This window comes from Copadichromis virginalis, linkage group LG18, assembly GCF_057382275.1.
Source record: "Copadichromis virginalis isolate Kocher_CV1m ecotype Utaka linkage group LG18, C_Virginalis_male_GT1.1, whole genome shotgun sequence".
Lineage (NCBI taxonomy): Eukaryota > Metazoa > Chordata > Actinopteri > Cichliformes > Cichlidae > Copadichromis > Copadichromis virginalis.
The window spans coordinates 9033603-9055580 of NC_140635.1; the positions used below are offsets into that span (position 1 = coordinate 9033603).

Below are 21978 nucleotides of genomic sequence, written 5' to 3' on the forward strand. Positions count from 1 at the left end.
CATCATGAGGTCATGCTTGAGGTCTAGTAGTTCCAACTTTTCCGTTTGAGCAAATCAGAACCAAGATACAGCCAAGATATTTTATAGATAAAATATGAAAGGAATTAGAGAAATAACATAAATAACACCAAACTGATAATTTGGTAATCCATTCAGTACACTGAGATATTTCAGTTTAATCCAGGGATGTCAAACATAGGGGGAAAGAACCAATCCACCAAAGCGTGAAATCTGGCCCACCTGGAGGCTGTGAACAGAGGTGGGCACTTAATCTTCCCAAGGAGCCACATTAGAAACGGGGACTATTGTGCACCAGCTGCACCAGTGAGCATATAAAGAGATAAAATTAATATTAAAGTCAATGAAATGAAAATGATTCCAGGTTTTTATAAAGTAGGTGCACAAATGCAACATAAAAGGGGTCATTTTACCCCACTGCTGGTGGTTGCTAGGCAACATGATGATACTATATGTAATTCAGCTTTGGTGGAGAAGTTACTGTCATGAAATAAAAATCATTCAGTGCTTTTTGGAAGGTGTTGCAGGTGCATAGGTGCCCAAAACAGGTCATTTTAGCCCATTGTTAAGTGTTTGCTGGTGGGATGAACCCGTGTGTCAAGTGTGTCTGCTGAGTTCCTGCATGTACAAGGAATGAAAGGCAAAGATTTGGTTGAACAGCCGTCTCAGTAACAACAACATAAAACACCTCAGAGAGTAAAACTTGTTTGAATCAACAGAAAATTTTGGCCTTTTAGCAAGAGAATAAAAGCTGGAAATAAGCAACTTTTCTGTAATATTTCTTTTTTGTGTACATCCTAAGAGCCGTGCTGATGGCAGTAGCATTTCTTAGTGCAGAAGAAATGAAGATGAATTACACTTGGGGTATTCATCATCAGTTTTATAAATAAATGGTTCATAAAATGCGTACTTGAATTTTTTAACACTAAAAGAAAAGGAATTTGCAGGTGTCTTTTTTTAGGGAATAGGTTCAGTGATCAGGCTCACTTAAGACCAAATCAGGCTAAATGTAACCCACAAAATCATTACAGTGATTTCGACACCCTTGGTGTAAACCATGAATGCTATTATATGCTGTTGGTGCTATAGAGAAACAGAGAGTCATTAAAGAGCAGGAAATGTAAATATGTAAACCATCGACCATTTGCGAGGCCATGCAGCAAATCTGAAGGTTTCAGTTCTGCCAGACAAGATATTATTAAATCAGATCAAATCTAATCATTTTGTACATTTTTTTCATATAAACACACATGAGTATAGCATGCTTGCATTTTGTGGATCAACACTTCTGTCTTAAAGTACTTGTGTGTCTGTGTACAAAATCATGTAACCTTGGAACTTGTCATTTAAAGCAATCCTCTGATAAAAAACAAAACAAAATATATACTTTTGTGTCCATCTGGGGCAGGAGGGCATCCAGATTATTTTATTACATTCATTACGTTTCTCCTGGTATGTCCCCCATGACTCCAATTTGCTAATAGCTTACTTCATGTCTGAAATAAAGCTGGCTCTAAACAAAGACGCCCATTGACGACACAGAACTGCAAAACCTCGCAGAGGACTACGTCTCCAACTCAAACAGCAGAGTCGATAAAGACAGAGCACATATCTGAACCACTGGAACACAGAGGTAAGAGAAATCTGTGGAGATACATGCGAAGGATTAAACTATAAATTAGTTAATATTAGATTATTTCTGCCAAGAAAAATGTTACCTGAGTTGATGTAGCAGTAATCTTGTTTGCGTTGGCCATGTTTCTTTTTGGTTTGTGTTACCTTACCTGCTTTTCTTTCATACTCTCTTTAGGTAATAAAGCCACATCTTTACCATGAAGCTACCTTTGGCTCTGGTGTTTGCACTCACCCTCCCCATCATCAGGGCTCAGGTTCCCCACTGGGGCCCGTGTCCAGAGCCTGCTGTTCAACCCGCCTTCAGCCTTAAACAGGTACCAGTGACGGTGCAGACTGTGCAGAATACGCTGAACACATTAGGCGTGAATGTCATGAGATCCTTCTTCTCTCGCACAGTTTGAAAAGGAAAAAGCTGACACCACAAACATTATCAGAGATTTCTGTTTAAATATTTTCATATGGCAAAGATTTGCTGACTGTTTATGATACATTCTTATTAAGTAGCAAAACGTACATGTTTAGTAATTGCTGGCATTTGTGATATAGATCAGAATAGTGTGTGGTGGAAGCAGATAGGAGTGTTTGTCATCATATTTGTCTCTGTATCGTGTGGGCACCAAAAAGTCGAGGCTGGTAGACACATGCATATGGACATAATTAAATACAACTACTACTAATTATAATTACACCACAGGTAAACAAGAATTTATTAATATATATATTGTTTTCACGTGAAAAAAATATAATTTAATCTATTAAAAGTACTTTTTATTTATATAGTTTATAATATATATATATATATATATATATATATATATATATTTTCAGCATTTCAGCATAATCTTTGTTGTAAGTCAACTCAGTACCCAAAGTATTGTGTAAGTAAAGCTTTTCAGTACCTTTAATAGCATAGAAATGTGCATACATTAGTACAATAACTGAATAAATGAAGATGTAGATTTATTCATAGTCTGCACTCACATTGCTCTGAGTTGTCTTTGAACCTGTGTGTGTTTCTGCCCTCACAGTTCATGGGGAGATGGTTTGAAATTGCCAAACTGCCAGCCCAGTTTGAGAAAGGCCGCTGCATTGAAACCAATTTCACTTTGACGACGAGCAACTCCATTCGAGTGGTCAGCTCTGAAATACTGTGAGTCCCATTGAATTTATCTGTGCAAACGTGGAGCCAGGAGGTAATGTCTGCATGTCGTGCAGCCGTTTTAGTCTAACATAAAGTTTGTCTGTGTGGAATAAAACAGAAAAGGAGAGATGAAGAAAATCGAAGGGATCGGGGTCGTAGAGGATATAAAGAATCCAGCCAAGCTGGGAATAAGTTATTCCTACGGTGAGCAACATCTGGTGACAACACTGAGAATGACTGGCTGTGTTATGAGTTGTTAAGAATGAAGTGGAAATGTAATGAATTAATCAGCCTCTATAAGCCACATATTAGATATACGACTTTCTCTCAGTATGTGTAGCTTCAGGATAAAATACTGTGATACTTTTGTCTCTTCACTCTTACAACTTTTGTCTTGATCACAGTCCTTCCCTACTCCCCTTATTGGATCCTGTCTACTGACTACGTGAATTCGGCCTTGGTGTATTCATGCACTGACATCCTCAGGCTCTTCCACGTTGACTTCGCCTGGATCCTGGGGCGAACACGCACCCTGCCAGAATCCACCATCGAGAAAGCCAAAGAGATCTTTGCAAACAACAACATCGACGTGAGCAGGATGATCCCCAGCAGGCAGATGGGCTGTGAAAAAACGCTGTGAGCAGCGACACGGCAACACAAATTCAACACAGCATAATGTTGCTGTCGACAGAAGGGGGTAAATTATCCGAGTGTTTGTTTGCCTCGATGAATCTACGATTAATAATTTACGGTGATTGTTTCCAGCAGGATAAACTCAACTAGTTTCTCTGTTTTCTCCAGTTTTTACTTTGCACAACACCGACTGTGACAGTACAAGTTGAGAGGAATACTTTCCGTGTTAAGAGAAATGTTGTATTCGCTGCGAGCAGATGATTCTGAGTAATCTGAACACAAACTCAAAACATGAAGGATCTAATTAGTGTCAAAAAAAGTTAGTAAATCTCATTTCATGTGATCTTTACTGTGTTTTTAATGAAATCGTCAGCGTGCTGCACTGAAGCCTTCTATACACACAGAAACTGATTTGAAAGTTGAAAGGTGTCTTACTTTATCTGTAAAACGACGACAACTAAAGGTTACATATTTAAAATAGTGTCGATGTTTGAAGTTTACCATCTGTTTATGCTTTCTAAGTGTTTTAACATGTTCTGTATAAGCGTGCTGAAAGGCATTTTCAACTAAAAGCAGCAATAAAACCGCTATTATTTAGTAAAACATGAAATTCATTTCAATTCAATAAACCTTCAAAATGTCCAAGTTTTAAAGATTCCTATTGGCAGACATTGGAGGGTTTTTTCAGGCTAAACATGAGAATAAAGGCCTGGAAATTCAAAGTATTTGCATCAAGATGTTCTTAAAAGTTTTAAACCCTGGTGATTCAGGTGACCTTGAAAGGAGTTAAAGTATCTTCACAAGCACCACACTGCCTTACTTGAATGTTTTGTTTCTGCGTTCCACTGAGGTGGATTTTGCACTCTGAAAGGAAAAAGGTATTAGCTCTAACTAAAAAAGTAACACACTTAAAAAAAAATTAAGAGTAATTTGACCTTGGGAAGGTCGCATGAACATGTTCACAAATGTAAAAATCCCCCACCACATCCAGGTGTCCATTAAAAAGACTGAAGACTGTTGATTTTTGTGTGTTTGTCCTCATTTATCTTGGGTTTTGTGTGTTTCACTGAGGTGAGTTTTGCCCTCTTAAAAGAGATTCTAGCGAACTGAAAGGTAGGTAGAGTTTTTTGAAGTCAATACAAAATATAAAACGATTAATGATGCAATAGAAGGTGACTGATGTCTCGATCTGTAGCTGGTGTTACATATAATTAACAGGAGCAGGACACCTATCAATATACCTTATGTATACACACAAACACACACACATATATATATATATATATATATATATATATATATATATATATATATATATATATATATATATATACATATACATATATACATATGTATATGTATATATATGTATATGTATATATATATATATATATATATTGTGGAGCAGGGAAATTATTTTACTGCTATTGTTAAATAATCATCATTATTACCATTGCATTAATAATATAATCTGGAGTTTATATTGCATTCAGGGGTTGAACAGTGTGTGTCTTTCAGAAAGGCTAAAAGTCACAGGCTGACAGGAAACAGGCTTGCAGAGAGTTTGCAGAAGCAGGAAGTTATTTTGAGCAGCAGGCTAAGACGAGGCTTTAACAATGTAACAGATAGCTTTAAGATGGCCTTAAGCTGTTTATGATGATGTTAATTTTGTATTTCAGATGCAGTTATAACTATTGTGTACACAATGCATATCTGTGCTTATTTGAGTTGATGTTCAGGTTCTTTAAAGGTCTTAAGCTTCACTGACGTGACTGTTCAGGTGATACATGCTGAGGGAAAACTAGAACATAGAAGGAATTGCAATACATGCTTACAAAACACTTATATCAGGTCATTTTATATTAAGGTTTTAGTAGAGGTTCTTGGTTAAAACATTTATTTAGTAGAGGACATATACATAGTCTCAGTTAGGTTGTAACACATAAGGATGAGCCTCTGTTCTGGTGAAAGGTCAGAAGTGCAACAGGTGAATTGAGAAAGAGCATTTGAGGACGAGACACAGACAGTTAGTAGGTGAAGAGGTGACACAAAGAGCATGTGAGGTCAACACACACACACACATGAGTTAGATTTATTTAGAGGAGAGATTTGTTGTCTCGGCAAGAAAGAGGAACAATTCACTTTAAGACAAGAACGGAAAGTACCAGCCATGAAAATAGAAGATGATCTTCTGGGTTAAAAGTCATTGTGGTGTTGATCTGATCTATGTATAAAATGTATCTGTGACGCATGAAGGGGCGTCAGTAAATCAAACCCTGATGCTATAAAATATCTGTTCATGCTTTGATTAAGTTGAAGACTACTTGCTGTCCGCGTACAGAGTTGTCTTCCCACACGTGTGTAGTCATTAAAATCATTGTTTGACCAAGAGCTTCTGGACCAAGGGTGGTTTGTACTCTCCTTCCTCAATTTTTGAACCTTAACAATATATATATGTGTGCACTAGCCAGCCGCTTGAGGAGGTACACCAGAGAGATAGAAGGCAGGAGAATAAACAAGCTGTTCTCCACAGAACCAGCAAAGGTGTACTCTCAGTGGCAAGGGAACAATAAGAGAACAGCACCACCAAGGCTGGAGACGGAGCAATACTGGAAGAGCATATGGGAGAAGGACGCAACCCATAACGGCAATGCTCAGTGGCTAGAGGATCTGAGGGCAGACCACAGCGACCTCCCTGAACAGGGTCCAGTAACCATCACAGTGGCAGATATCCAAGAAAGGGTCTCCAGTATGAAGAGTTGGACAGCACCAGGGCTCGACATGGTTCACGCCTACTGGCTGAAGAAGCTGACTGCACTCCACGAGCGTCTGGCAGCACAAATGAACCAGCTGCTAGTTAACGAGAGACACCCGGAATGGCCAACTGAAGGCCGGACGGTCCTGATCCCCAAGGACCCCAAGAAGGGACCGGTCCCCTCCAACTACCGACCAATAACCTGCCTCAGTACTACATGGAAGCTCCTGTCAGGCATCATATGGGCTAAGATGAACAGGCACATGGGTCAATACATGAGCGGGACACAGAAAGGAATTGGCAAGAATACCAGAGGCGCAAAACACCAGCTACTGGTAGAAAGAACAATCAGCCGAGACTGCAAGACCAGACTGACCAACCTGTGCACTGCCTGGATTGATTACAAGAAGGCCTATGACTCAATGCCCCACAGCTGGATACTGGAATGCCTAGAATTGTACAAGATCAATGGGACCCTAAGAGCCTTCATCAGGAACTCAATGGGGATGTGGCGTACAACACTAGAGGCCAACTCCAAGCCCATAGCACAAGTCACCATCAAGTGCGGGATCTACCAAGGAGATGCTCTGTCCCCACTGCTGTTCTGCATAGGCCTGAACCCCCTCAGTGAGATCATTAACAAGACTGGCTACGGATACCGACTACGGAACGGAGCAGTTGTCAGCCACCTCCTGTACATGGATGACATCAAGCTGTATGCCAAGAGTGAACGAGACATCGATTCACTGATCCACACTACCAGGCTATACAGCAATGACATTGGAATGTCGTTCGGACTGGAGAAGTGTAGTCGGATGGTAACAAAGAGAGGGAAGGTAGTCAGAACTGAGGGGATTGAACTACCAGAAGGCAACATTGCAGACATAGAGGACAGTTACAAGTACCTGGGGATCCCGCAGGCAAATGGGAACCATGAAGAGGCCGCTAGAAAAGCTGCAACCACCAAGTACCTGCAGAGGGTCAGGCAAGTCCTGAGGAGTCAGCTGAATGGTAAGAACAAGATCTGGGCCATCAACACGTACGCCCTGCCCGTGATCAGGTACCCTGCTGGGGTAATAGGCTGGCCAAAGGAGGAGATAGAAGCCACTGACATAAAGACATGAAAGCTCCTTACCATGCATGGAGGGTTTCACCCCAAGTCCAGCACCCTGAGGCTGTACGCTAAGCGGAAGGAAGGGGGCCGGGGACTGGTGAGTGTCAGCACCACAGTCCAGGATGAGACAACGAACATCCAAGAATACATTGGGAAGATGGCCCCAACTGACCGAGTGCTCAGTGAATACCTCAGGCAGCAGAAACCCAAGAAAGAGGAGGGAGACGAGGAACCATCATGGAAGGACAGGCCCCTGCACGGTATGTACCACCGGCAGATAGAGGAGGTGGCTGATATCCAGAAATCCTACCAGTGGCTGGACAAAGCTGGACTGAAAGACAGCACAGAGGCACTAATCATGGCAGCACAAGAACAAGCTCTGAGCACAAGATCCATAGAGGCTGGGGTCTATCACACCAGGCAAGACCCCAGGTGCAGGCTGTGTAAAGATGCCTCAGAGACAATCCAGCACATAACAGCAGGGTGCAAGATGCTAGCAGGCAAGGCATACATGGAACGCCATAACCAAGTGGCCGGCATAGTGTACAGGAACATCTGTGCCGAGTATAACCTGGAAGTCCCGAGGTCAAAATGGGAGATGCCCCCAAGGGTGGTGGAGAATGACCGAGCTAAGATCCTGTGGGACTTCCAGATACAGACAGACAAAATGGTGGTGGCTAACCAACCGGACATAGTGGTGGTAGACAAACAGAAGAAGACGGCCGTAGTGATTGATGTAGCGGTTCCGAATGACAGCAATATCAGGAAGAAGGAACACGAGAAGCTGGAGAAATACCAAGGGCTCAGAGAAGAGCTCGAGAGGATGTGGAGGGTGAAGGTAACGGTGGTCCCCGTGGTAATCGGAGCACTAGGTGCGGTGACTCCCAAGCTAGGCGAGTGGCTCCAGCAGATCCCGAGAACAACATCGGAGATCTCTGTCCAGAAGAGCGCAGTCCTGGGAACAGCTAAGATACTGCGCAGGACCCTCAAGCTCCAAGGCCTCTGGTAGAGGACCCGAGCTTGAAGGATGAACCGCCTGCAGGGGCGTGCTGGGTGTTTTATATACATATGTATATATATATATATACATATGTATATATATACATATGTATATATACATACAGTATATATATACATATATACATATATATATACATACATATATATATATATATATATATATATATATATATATACATATATATATATATATATATATACATACATATATATATGTATATATGTATGTATATATATATATATATATATATATATATATATATATATGTGTGTGTGTATATATATATATATATATATATATATATATATATATATATATATATATATATATGTGTGTGTGTGTGTGTGTGTGTATATATATATATATATATATATATATATATAGGGATGGGTACCGGTGATCATGGCACCGGTTCTGACATAAACGGTAGTAACCAGACCGAAAAGCAGCGCACATTTCGGTGCTTTATTTCGGTGCTTTTTTTTCCTGAGCTGTGATACACTTCTAGCAGAGGTGGGACCAAGTCATTGTTTTGCAAGTCTCAAGTCAAGTCTCAAGTAATGTCAGGCAAGTCAGAGTCGAGTCTCAAGTCACTGGTGTAAAAGTCCGAGTCAAGTCACAAGTCTGAAACTTTGAATTTCAAGTCCTTTCGAGTCTTTAAAAAAAAAATAATGAAAAAATAATGTTGCAGTTATGCTAAATGTAAATATTAGACCATGTAATTTTAAAATCTGTGTTTTTCTCAACACATGACAAAATAGTGAACTTAGAAAATATACACAAATTGTGAAATTGCACCTCTTTAAAATGCAGCTCATTTAAACCTAGCTCCAAGAATAATTTTCACCGACAGTTCTGAGATAAGCTGCATGTTATTCTTGGATGCGGTTGTAGGACCGGCTTTAAAATCGCATGACAAAAATATCATACACATTAAAAAAAACTGTATCACCAACGTAGCCTGGACAACATTTGCTAGTTAGATGAAGTCAGCTATCTCATCTTAGCATATTTATATGCATATTTATAATCATACGCTTCTTGGAGTGAGTGCATACACTCATGAAGTTTAGTAACTTCAGGTCACTGCAACAAGCCCAGGTACAGTTTACCGACGGATGGGTGCAGGACCTTGAAATGCACCGTGTAGAAAGTAAAGACCATCGTACGTATCATAAGTTTATCAGTCTCACAAATTGTCGTCATAAATACACATTCCTTAACCGTTTATTAATAGGACCTTTGAGCTCAACGGTAATTAATTAGTAGTGGAAATAATTTCTGGTAGCATCACAGAAATGTAGCAGTGACAACAATATTGTATGCTGTAATCGTACTGGGCAATTAGTGATACAAAAAACCTGTTTTATCCTGTGAATAAAAGTATATGTTTTTGTCAATGTACCATAATAACAGAAGCGAAACGCAATATTGTGTCAGGACAATTCACTATTTATGCACAATAAACAAAGGAGCATAGCGCGACAATTTCTGTTCAGCGCCAGACTTGCTTGTAACCTATATCACTAATTATGTTATGAAAATGACGTATTAACTACTAAAAAACACTGACCTTCGTGTAAATGCTTGGAGCAGACTAACCTGTTCTGGGACGTTATATTTGATCTTTGAATGGCTGCAATCCAGTCGCGTCTTTGTTACTTCGGAAACATGGCTTGAACAATTTCTCTTCAACGACGTAATCCGATAACAACCGATCTCTTTACCCGTCGGCTTCCCGTGGCTGTCATGCGACCGGCTATTGCAGTTAATAATACAACAGCATCTTGCCATTTTTGTGTTTCTTTTTATCGCTGTATAACTGATTTTAATTGAAAGCCTGCGTGCGCTAGTACCGCTTGCCACGAGTTCCCAGAATCCTTTGCGGTTCTACCCGTGAATGACGTCACATTTTCAATCTCTATATAATATGCATGTTAAATTTTATATTTGGGGTAAAATATCAAGTCTTTTCAAGTAAACCGGTTCAAGTCCAATTCAAGTCCCAAGTCATTGGTGTAAAAGTCCAAGTCAAGTCACAAGTCTTAGAACATTTTTTCAAGTCAAGTCTAAAGTCATAAAATCGAGTCTGACTCGAGTCCAAGTCATGTGACTCGAGTCCACACCTCTGACTTCTAGCCAATCATTTTACGTTTCCGAGGATAGTAGGCGGGTCCAGGTACGTACGTTCTTTTAGAGCAGAGCTACAGATTAAAAATGCCCAAGGCGAAGCGGTCAAAAGTCTGGCTGTACTTCACAGCAAAAGAACTCAGCAGCCTGCAACAAGTGCTTTAAGCTGATACTGTGATACTGTCAAAGGAGGTAACACCTCAAATCCGATTAAACACCTGGCGACGCATAGCGTTTTTTTTAAAAGCCCAGAAATGCACCGTATTTGATAGCTTGCTGCGAGACCTCACACGAGCGCATCTACTGCGGTGGGTTGCCTGTTATCGGACCCGGAGTTAGCAACATCCCCCAAAAACACGAAGAGGAGAGTCCTGGCCCCTAGCCCTGCCAGTGTAGCAGAAATGATGACGGATGATGATGGCAGCAGCAGCCGTTCTTCTCTGCGTGAGTAGCTTAATGTTGTTCGTGTGTAATTTACGTTGAGTAGGCTAACCACGTTATTACATTAATGCATGTAAGGTGAACTAGCAAACCTCATCATAGCTACATGCGGCTGTCTTCTTGTTTGATGGCAGATATTCCCTTCACCCTGGCCAAAAAGGCTAAAATGATCAAAGAAAAAGTGGGAAACAGTTAAACATGAGAGGTTTTTGGACAAAGTTTATGTTTTTTCCATTGTTGAAGCATTGCTTCCAGCCAAGAGTGATACTGTGGAATACACCAGGCACAGACACACGCACACACAGGTATGTACTGCCAACTTCCACATTTATTGAAGCTTTGAGTGTTGAGTTTTGACAGCTGACTCAGTCGTACAGTCTGACAGCTCACGAGCCCAGCTGATCTCTCCTCTGGCCGCCCCTCCCCGTCTCACTATAAACACAGCGGAGGGAGACCATCATCAGTACATAAACACCATCAGCTGTTCTTACCGGCCTCGCAGCGCCGCCCTGTTGAGCCTTCTGCTGCACTCCTCCCCTGCAGCTGCGCCCGGGGCCACGCCTCCGCCACACACCCCCACCGCCCGTTCGAGGCCGGGGAGCCGTCCGGCCGAGCCAACTCCCCCCCGCGAGCGAGAGAGGAAATCGGCCACCGCCATCTGCGCCCCCGGCCTATGGATCACCTTGAACTTAAAGGGCTGCAACGCCAGATACCACTGGGTGATCCGGGCGTTGGCATCCTTCATGCGGTGGAGCCACTGCAGCGGGGCGTGGTCCGAACAGAGGGTGAATGAGCGTCCCAGGAGGTAATAGCGCAGGGAGCCGACCGCCCACCGGATGGCCAGGCACTCCTTCTCCACGGTGCTGTACCGGCGCTCGCGCTCCGCTAGCTTCCGGCTGATGTACAGGACAGGGCGGTCAGCCCCCCTCACCTGCTGGGACAAAACGGCTCCCAGCCCTCTGTCCGTGGCGTCAGTCTGCAGAACAAAAGGGAGGGAAAAGTTAGGAGTGTGAAGCAGCGGCTCCCCACAGAGAGCCTTTTTCACCTGCACAAACGCCGCCTGGCACGGCCCCGTCCACTGGACCAGATCCGGGGCACCCTTTCGAGTGAGATCGGTCAGGGGGCTGGTTAGCTGCGCAAACCCCGGCACAAAGCGACGATAGTAACCCGCCAACCCCAAGAACCGTCTCACCTCCTTTTTCGTCCTGGGGCGCGGGCAGGATGCGATAGCCGCCGTCTTCTCCACCTGTGGACGCACCTGCCCGCCCCCCAGGTGGTACCCCAGATACTGCACCTCCCTCCGTCCAACCGCGCACTTCTTCGGATTGGCCGTGAGCCCCGCCCCCCTCAGGGACTCCAGGACCGCGGCCACCCGCAGCACATGCTCCGCCCAGGTGTCGCTGTGGATGATCACGTCATCCAGGTAGGCGGCAGCATACGCTGCGTGCGGACGCAGTACCCGGTCCATGAGACGCTGGAAAGTGGCCGGGGCCCCGAACAGGCCGAACGGAAGTGTCACGAACTGGTACAAACCGTACGGAGTGGAGAAGGCCGTTTTCTCCCTGGCCTCGGCAGACAAGGGAATCTGCCAATAGCCCTTGGTTAAGTCCAGTGTCGTGAAAAAGCGGGCCGTGCCTAACCGGTCCAGGAGCTCGTCGACCCGAGGCATGGGGTAGGCATCAAAGCGTGACACTTCGTTCACCCTGCGATAGTCGACACAGAACCGTATAGACCCATCCTTCTTCGCCACCAGAACGATGGGGCTACACCAGGCGCTGTGCGACTCTTCTATTACTCCCATCCTCAGCATTTCCGCCAATTCCCTCTGCACGATTTTTCGCTTGTGCTCCGGGAGCCTGTAGGGCCGTGAACGCACCGTCACGCCAGGCTGCGTCACGAAATGGTGCTCGATGAGGGACGTCCGGCCGGGCAGGGGGGAGAACACGTCCGCAAAACGCTGTTGCAACGCGACAACATCCGCTCTCTGGGCCTGTGTGAGATGGTCATCACAAGGGAGGGAGGCGGGAATGATAGAATTTGGCACCTCAGGCCCCAACTCATCTCTCTCCTTCACCAAGCTCACCAGAGAAGCGGTTTCAACCTCTCGCCACAGTTTGAGGAGATTGAGGTGATAAATCTGCGTGGCTCCTCCCCTGTCCGACCGAGCGACCTCATAGTCCACGTCCCCGACTCGCCGTGTGACCACAAAGGGTCCTTGCCACTTGGCGAGCAACTTCGAGCTGGAAGTAGGGAGTAACACAAGCACTTTATCTCCCGGTGAGAATTGCCTGAGCCTAGCCCCTCTGTCATACAGGCGTTGCTGACGCTGCTGAGCCTGGAGCAAATTCTCCCGTGACAACCTCCCCAAAGTGTGGAGTTTTGCTCTCAGGTCCAACACGTACTGAATCTCATTTTTGGCGGGGCTCGGACCGTCCTCCCAGCTTTCTTTAATCAGGTCGAGCACCCCACGTGGCCTCCTGCCGAACAGCAGTTCAAAGGGAGAAAATCCCGTGGAGGCCTGGGGCACCTCCCGCACTGCGAATAACAGAGGGTCTAGCCAGTGATCCCAATTGCGTTCATCCTCGTTAATGAACTTCCGAATCATGGACTTTAAAGTCTTATTCAGCCGCTCCACCAGCCCGTCAGTCTGAGGGTGGTAGACGCTGGTCCGAATAGATTTAATGCCCAGTAATTCGTACAGTTCCCGCAGTGTACGAGACATAAACGACGTGCCCTGGTCAGTCAGTATCTCTTTCGGGATTCCGACTCGGGAGATGACCTGAAACAGTGCCTGCGCCACACTCTTTGCAGAGATGGTGCGCAGCGGAACTGCTTCCGGGTACCGCGTTGCGTAATCCACCAGGACTAACACAAAGCGGTAGCCGCGTGCACTCCGGTGAAACGGCCCGATGAGGTCCATGCCGATGCGCTCAAACGGGACCTCAATGAGGGGGAGAGGGCGCAGCGGCGCCTTCGGTATGGCCGGCTGGTTAACCAGTTGGCAGTCCGGGCAGGACGCGCACCAGCGGCGCACATCCGCTCGGATGCCCGGCCAATAAAATCGGGCCGTTATTCGCTCCAGAGTTTTCTCGTAGCCCATATGCCCTGCCATGGGGTTATAGTGGGCCGCCTGGAAAAGCGTTTCCCGGCGGCCCTGCGGCACCAACAACTGGGTGTGTGTTTCCTCGGTCTGAGTGTCACGACTCACTCGATATAACCGGTCGTTTAATAAGACGAAACGCGGGTAGGTCTGCGCGGCCTCAGGGCGCACCACGTGACCATCAATAGCCATCACTTGGTCAAAGGCTGAGCGTAGGGTGCCGTCACGAGACTGCTCCAGTGGGAAATCACCCATGGGGGACACTTCCGGGGCCGGCGGGACGTCCCGTGAGGGACCCGCCGGCTCCTCCCCCCCGGAGTCGGTGTCGGACGACCCCGCGTCACCGCTGAATGCCGCGCACACGCTACACCCCGCTTCCGGTCGTGATCGCACCCCCGCGTACTGCCCCAGTAGCTGATGAAACCCCGGCCAATTGGTACCCAGAATCAGGGGGTGCGACAGGCGCGGGCTAACCGCCGCCGTTACTCTATGCATTTTGCCCTTATACTTTAATAACAGCGGCACTATGGGATACCTGTGAACGTCACCATGCACACACCTCACCTCCACCCATTCTGCCTCCAGCAATGCCCCGGGGCGAACCAAGCTTTGGTGTACGAGGGTCTGCGTGCAGCCCGTGTCCACCAACGCCTGGCGTATACCCCCTCGAGTCCTTACCGGAATACTGTATGTCCCTCCTGGACCGGGGGAGGGTGCTGGGGCGCCAGCAACGCGGAACACCTGCCCCACTTCCATAAGCGGACAATCCCTCCTCAGGTGCCCCGGCTGCCCGCACTTCCAACACTCCGGCCCCGGCGTCTGTGCTGCTCTCCGTGGCTCGGGGGCGGCTCCACTTGGCTCGGCTCCCCTGGACGGCACCAACGCCGCGAAAGGGTTAGTGGGGCTCAGCGCCGGCAGCCGCTCGGCCTGCCCTGGTGCCGGCACACGGCGCCTCGGGGCCGGCACTGGGGCCTGTCTGTTCGGCCTCCGTCCGGCGTCCCCGGGTTCCCCTGCTCCAGCGGCAAGGTGGTCCTCCGCCAGCGTCACTGCTACCTCCAAGCTTGCGGGCCGGTGGCACCGGACCCATCTCGCCGTCTCCGCTGGCAACCCCTCCGTGAACTGCTCCAGCACCACCTTGTCCACCAGCTTCGTCTCGCCCTCCGATGCCCCCGGTTGCAGCCAGCGCACCGCCGCGTCGCGCAGCTGCCGGGCCCAGGCGAATGGTCGGTCCGTTGTAGCCAGCCGACAGGCCCGGAACCGCCGGCGATGGTCTTCGGCGGTGAGCCCCAGCCTGTCCACCACCGCCCGGCTCACGTCCGGGAAGCTGCTCCTCGACGCCGGAGGCAGACTCAGGGCCGCTGTTTGTGCCTCCCCAGACAGCAGGGGGAGCAGCCGCGGAGCCCACTCCTCCCGCGGCCATTGGCAAGCCTCCGCCGTGGCACGGAAGGTCTCCAAAAAAATTTGTGGGTCGTCCCCGTCCCCCATCCGGGGCACCGCCACCGACAGTGGCGAGGGCTTCGGCGTGGCAGCGGCCCCGACCAGCCGTTCCAGAATTTGCGTCTGTCGGTCCGTCTGCTCCTGCAGCGCGGCCAGGTGGGCACGCTGGTCGGCCGCCTGATCCCGGCTCATCGTCGCCATCTCCGCTAGCATCTGCGCCAAGAATTGCAGAGGCTGGGCGGGTGGCGCGGCCTGTGGGTCGGACATTCCCCCACCGGCACTTTCCTGGGTTTCGGCACCACTTGTGGAATACACCAGGCACAGACACACGCACACACAGGTATGTACTGCCAACTTCCACATTTATTGAAGCTTTGAGTGTTGAGTTTTGACAGCTGACTCAGTCGTACAGTCTGACAGCTCACGAGCCCAGCTGATCTCTCCTCTGGCCGCCCCTCCCCGTCTCACTATAAACACAGCGGAGGGAGACCATCATCAGTACATAAACACCATCAGCTGTTCTTACCGGCCTCGCAGCGCCGCCCTGTTGAGCCTTCTGCTGCACTCCTCCCCTGCAGCTGCGCCCGGGGCCACGCCTCCGCCACAGATACCATATATGCCCCATAGCTGCAGAAAAGGCTAACATTTTTATCTTTTTACAAAAAACTGAACATGAGAGGTTTTTGGACCAATTTTGTGTTCTCCATTCTTTAAGCACCGTTTGAGCACCGTTTGAGCACCGGCACCGTTTCAAAAGTACCGATTTGGCACCGGTATCGGATAAAACCTAAACGATACCCATATATATATATATATATATATATATAAAGTCAAACAAACACTGTGGCATCACTGAGAGTTAAAAACTGTCTAAATTCTTTCATCTTTAATAAAATGATCAGGGTTGCTGCTTTACCAGGTGCAACATTTAAGTTTAACATCCAGGCATCCATGAAAACAGAATTGATTAAATTTAATGTATTTCAGAAGTTAGCAGAAAGTTGGCTCAGAGAGATTTCTTGTGCTTGTGCTGGAATTAAAACGGTCTGCATCAGACCAGCGTGGTTTACCCTGCTGTGTCTGTGAGTTCAAAGGGTCTTACTTTCTTAAGTGTAGTGAAGGACCGAAGGTTTTACATTGTAGTGCAAGTCCTTTAAATGAATACTGCTTTAGTTTTGTACAGAACTTTTTCATTTTGATATACAATATACAATATGTGCAAGATCCAACTAATCCACACACTCTTTCAGTTACCATAGGAACATGCCTATCACATGCTACAACAATTTAACTTCACTGGGCTTGGGGAGACATTCATGTACTCCACCGTGCAAAGGCTGGATTCAAATTTAGCTTTTTTTTTGAGGTCTAATCTACATTTGGGGAATAATTATTGCTCACTTAGAAAGAAATGAACAGTCTCTAAATTTTATGGTTTATTCAGTTTTTATGGAGGCAACAAAAATCCAGAATAAAAACATTACATTAAAATCTAAATTGATTTTGGCATCATTGAGTGAAATAAGTACTGGATCCCCAACCATCCACCCATAGATTACAGGTGATTACAATCAAGCAATCAGTCAATCAGTTACAGATACTTGCTTTATGTATAAAGTACACTTAACATAATCAGTTTCTTTGACCTCTCCACCATCATGGGCTATATCAAAGAGCCATCAAAGGATGTCAGGATTAGAAGTCAGCAGGAAGTTAGCTCGCTAGTTTCCACCTAAACATGATATGGCACGTTCTGACTGAGAGATTTCTGAAAAAATAACAACGTACAGCTCTGCCATCTCTTCCAACATAAATGAAGACAGAAAACTAAACAGCAGTGACATTTGTAGGGTTACTGACGTTGGACTAGCTGGTATATAATGATGTGCTATGTGATCGCTAGCGACACAGCTATGTTAGCATAACATAAACACAGTGAAGCTGGAGGATGAACGCTAACATTTTTCACTTGATAAAAGTTAACGTGATGGTTAGGGACAAATGCAATTGCATGTCGGGATGCTGGAAATGGACCAAAGTTAAGTCAGGAGAATAACTGAGATCATCCACCCACAATATGAGGTTAGTCATTAATATACTGCAACAACATGGGAATAGAGCAGCTGCGAGAGAATTCAACATTAAAGAATCAATGGTACGGAAGTGGAGGAAGCAAGAAGAATGAGTTGAGTAAAATTTGACGTATTTGACTGTTTTGTTTCCCTTAGTGCGCCTTATAATCTGGTGTGCATTATGTATGAAAACAGACCCGTTGATCGACAGTGTGCCTTATGGTCTGAAAAATATGGTAATAATTATTGTCAATAAGGGTGGGGCAGAGGTAAATTTTAAATAAGAAATATGGAATAAAAAACAAAAAACAGAATACAAGATAAAGAAAATACGAACTACAAAGTCCTTAATCATACCCCAAATCTCAAGACCCAGGATCCAAGTGAGGATGACTTTACTCCAAAAACATTCGTGAAAAGAATTATTCTTGCCTAAGACACTCACATGGATATGTAAACACTGCGGATTAGTGCAGTTTTTTCAAGCCAGCTTCAAGACTTGAAAAAACTGCCTGAAGCATGTATGTGTACTTACTGCACTCTACTGGAACATTTCAGTTCAATTCAATTTTATTTATACAGCACCAAAGCAGTTGCCCCGAGGTGCTTTATTTTGTTAGGTAAAGACCCTACAGTAACACAAAGAAAACAGAGAAAACCCAAGCGACTCTCTTTGAGCAAGTGCTGTGGCGACAGTAGGAAGGAAAAACTCCCTTTTAACAGGAAGAAACCTTCAGCAGGATCAGGCTCAGGGAGGGGCGGCCATCTGCTTCGACCGGTTGGAGGTGCAGTGAGGAAGACGGGACAAAAGACTTGCTGTGGAAGAAAAATAGAGATTAATAATGAGTAATAAATAAATACATAATGGGTGGTAAGCAGTAATCCTGAAGAATGGGGTGATATGGTACTATAAGGTCATTAAGATAAGACAGGCTTGATTATTCAAGACCTCATATGCTCTTTTCTGTCTCTCTTTTTATTATTGTCATGTTTCTTTTCCATGCAGGCACAATTTACCCACTAAACCACTGAAAACTCCAAGAAACTTTTTTTAAACACGAGAACATTTTATTTTTTTGCTTGAACTATATCCATGATCTTAGCACCAAGACAGTGGAAATCCCATCCTGTAAAAGATTTCTTATTGCTTCTTTGCAATTAAAGACTAAAGCAACACTACCTGCCAAAAAGTGTGCTAGTCAGCTTCAACGTCAACTACAGTAATTCTACACATGCACAGATGCATGTGGACAATTATTGTAGGCTCTTTACCTCACAATGTAAAATTCTTTGAGGCAACTGTTGGATTGAATTGATGCTAAATAATAATAAAACCAAGTTGAATTGAAAAATGGAAACAAACAAATTAGACTGTGATTCATAATCTTAACAGATGTGTTGTCTAATCTTCACTATCAAGGTTTTGTGATGACAAGGCTTCGGGATGTAGTGTTAAGTAGCTTTTAAAGTGTTGGTAAGTTAAGCACATCGTGCAGCACTCAAGCCGAGGAAGGAGGAAAACCTACATGGTCTTCACAGGACAGTAATAAATATTAAACTACCCAACGGAAAATAAAATGATTGTTTCTGTTTTACGGTTGCCTTTTTTTTTTTTTTTTTTTTTTTTTTTTTTCCCATATATTTTTATTGAAATTTTTTATAGTACAATACAAACAAATGTTGAACACCCTCACATTCACACATCCATCCATACATCAAACCTGCCTACATCACATTCAAATGTAGAAATGAGCATAGTTCTCACAGCAATACAAAAATACAATGGGTTTGGATAGACAAGATTCTCCCCTCCTTTCCTTCTTCTTTTCCTTTTTGTTTATAAATGTCCTTCACCTCCACTCCCTAAAATAGTCATATATGGCTTCCACATATTCACAAAGTCCCATTGTTTGCCCTTGGCAATATATGTCAGTCTTTCCAGGCCTAGAGAGACTGCAATTTCCTTCTTCCAGAGTCCCATGGAGGGAGCATCCATACTCTTCCAACATAGCGCAATGGCTCTTCTGGCTTGAAGTAGTCCGTAGTCCAGTAATTTAGTTTTTTTCCCCGATTGCTTAAATTCCCTTGGATATATTCCAAGTACACAGAGTTTTCCTATTAAAGGGATTTTTACCTTAAACACTTCAGAAAGATATTTGATAACATCTTTCCAAAAGTCCTGGATTTTAGGACACTCCCATAGACAATGAAGAAGAGTTCCTTTTTCAACTAGACATTTAGTACAGATGTCCGGAATATCATTGGACATATGATGAAGCTTGACAGGTGTTATATAGGTTATCGTGAGCCATTTATATTGCAGTAGTTTAAAGCATGTGTTTATTGTTTGTTTTTGTGCTTTTAAGCAAGCCTGGTTCCAGTCATTTTCATCTATGTCCTCTTGGATCTCCCTTCTCCAAGCATCCAGTTTATCTGCTGCTGAGTCTTTGGAGGAAAGCATCAGTAAATTATAATATATAGAGAGAAAACCTTTCCCTTTTGTATTCTTAACACATACCTCCTCTATTTTTGTCAATGGTGGAAGTTCAGCAATCCTTTGCAGTTTTGATGACAAATAGTTTTTCAATTGTAAATATTTAAAAAAATGCTTTGGGGGTATTAAATATTTTTTACACAACTGATCAAATGTGAGCAGTATGCCATCTGCATATAGGTCTTTAATTTTTTGAATGCCTTTATTTTTCCATATTTTAAATCCCCCATCACTTTTACCAGGCGTGAACTTTTCATTTCCCCAAATAGGGGTAAATTGCGAAAGCGATGGAGGATCGCCCACATATTTATGAGCTGCATGCCAAATTATAATTGTATTTTTCAAGAAAGGGTTCCTTGTAGTTTTTTTTAATATCTTAGTGTCTGAAGAATATAGAAAAGTGTGTAAGGGAAGATCTGGAACAGATTTTTGCTCGATGTCAACCCAGGCTGGAGGTGTTGTTGGGCAGAAATAATGGGTGGCTGATGTTAGTTGGGCAGCCATATAATACCATCTGAGGTTGGGGACTTGGAGACCTCCTCTTTCATAGGGCAAGTAAAGTAGTTGTAAGCGGAGCCTTGCCTTCTTATTATTCCAAATAAATTGGTTAAATAGTTTGTTTAAACTGTCAAAAAATGAAGTTGGTAGAGGCAACGGAAGTGTTTGGAAGTAATATAAAAATTTGGGTAAAATTGTCATTTTTAGGATATTTATCCGGCCTATCATAGATACAGGCAGGTTTGTCCAACGGTTTAGCATTTCCGTGACCTCTCCTACAAGGGGATCATAATTTATTGAGGTTATGTCCTTGAGGCTTGGAGTGATCCTAATGCCTAAATATTTAAAGCCTGTTGTAGTTGTCTTAAATGGGGTGGCCACCACAGGGCTTCTTCTTTCTTCCTCATTAAGAAACATTAATTCTGATTTAGAATTGTTAATTTTGTATCCTGAAAATTCTCCAAATGTTTTTATTAATGTTACTAAATTAGGGATACTATCTTTCAGATTAGTCAAAAAAAATATAATATCATCTGCAAATAAAGAAATTAGATGGTCTCTTCCTCCAATTCTTGTCCCTGATATTCCTGCATTTGCTCTCACAGCTATGGCCAGAGGTTCTATTGCTAACACAAAGAGAATTGGTGACAGAGGGCAGCCCTGCCTGGTTGATCGCTGTAAATTAAAGGGTTTTGATACGTTATTATTAGTTAAAACTTGTGCTGTTGGATGTGTATACAATAATCGGATCCATTTCAGGAATGTTTCACCTAGTCCATATCTGGGGAGCACTTGTAAGAGATAATTCCATTCTATTCTATCGAAGGCTTTGCACGCATCTAGTGATAGCAGCGCAGTGTCCTCCCTATTGTTTTTCTCATAAAGTACATTGAGGACACGTCTTATATTATGATAGCCTTGTCTCGTTTTAACAAAACCTTGTTGATCGTCTGTTATCAAATTAGGCACACATTTATCTAGTCTTCTAGAGAGTGCTTTACACAAAATCTTCGTATCACATCCCATAAGACTAATTCCCCTATAAGAGGAGCATTCAGTCGGAGGCTTATTTGGCTTCAATAAAAGGGTTATTGTAGCTAATCTCAGTGAGTCTGGGAGTATTCCGGACTTATATGACTCCTCATACATGTTAAGAAGTGGCAGTATTAATTTATTTTTAAATGTTTTATAGAATTCCATTGGAAGTCCATCAGGACCAGGCGTTTTACCGCTATTCAGGTCGTCTATGGCTTCTGACAGGTCTTTTATTGTTAAATGACTATCAAGGGCTGTTTTATCCTCTTCTGAGAGGGTTTGAAATTTTAACTGATCAAGAAATGCATCTTGTGTTTCTCTGTTTCCCGTATATTCAGATTGGTATAAAGATTGATAAAACTCTCTGAAATTTTCATTTATTTTTAAAGGGTCTGTTGTTATAATACCCGATTTGGACTTTATGTGGGTGATGGCCTTTTCTGCTTGCATCTTT

At 44.3% G+C, this 21978-nt stretch overlaps 2 protein-coding genes across 2 annotated transcripts; one reads left to right on the forward strand and one right to left on the reverse strand.

Moving 5' to 3' along the window:
- The first annotated feature begins 1570 nt into the window (after window positions 1-1570).
- On the forward strand, window positions 1571-4446 carry LOC146687225 (apolipoprotein D-like). The gene is made up of 5 exons (XM_085438828.1): window positions 1571-1651; window positions 1829-1967; window positions 2682-2803; window positions 2913-2998; window positions 3199-4446. The coding sequence occupies exons 2-5, from the start codon at window positions 1851-1853 to the stop codon at window positions 3432-3434; spliced, it is 561 nt and encodes a 186-aa protein (XP_085294954.1). The 5' UTR covers window positions 1571-1651; window positions 1829-1850; the 3' UTR covers window positions 3435-4446.
- On the reverse strand, window positions 4244-16021 carry LOC146687226 (uncharacterized). The gene is made up of 4 exons (XM_085439380.1): window positions 13680-16021; window positions 12639-12878; window positions 12183-12410; window positions 4244-4318 (listed from the first exon to the last, which is right to left on the reverse strand). Exons 1-4 carry the CDS (start codon window positions 15786-15788, stop codon window positions 4244-4246), a joined length of 2652 nt encoding a protein of 883 aa, XP_085295506.1. The 5' UTR covers window positions 15789-16021.
- Window positions 16022-21978: the final 5957 nt, after the last annotated feature.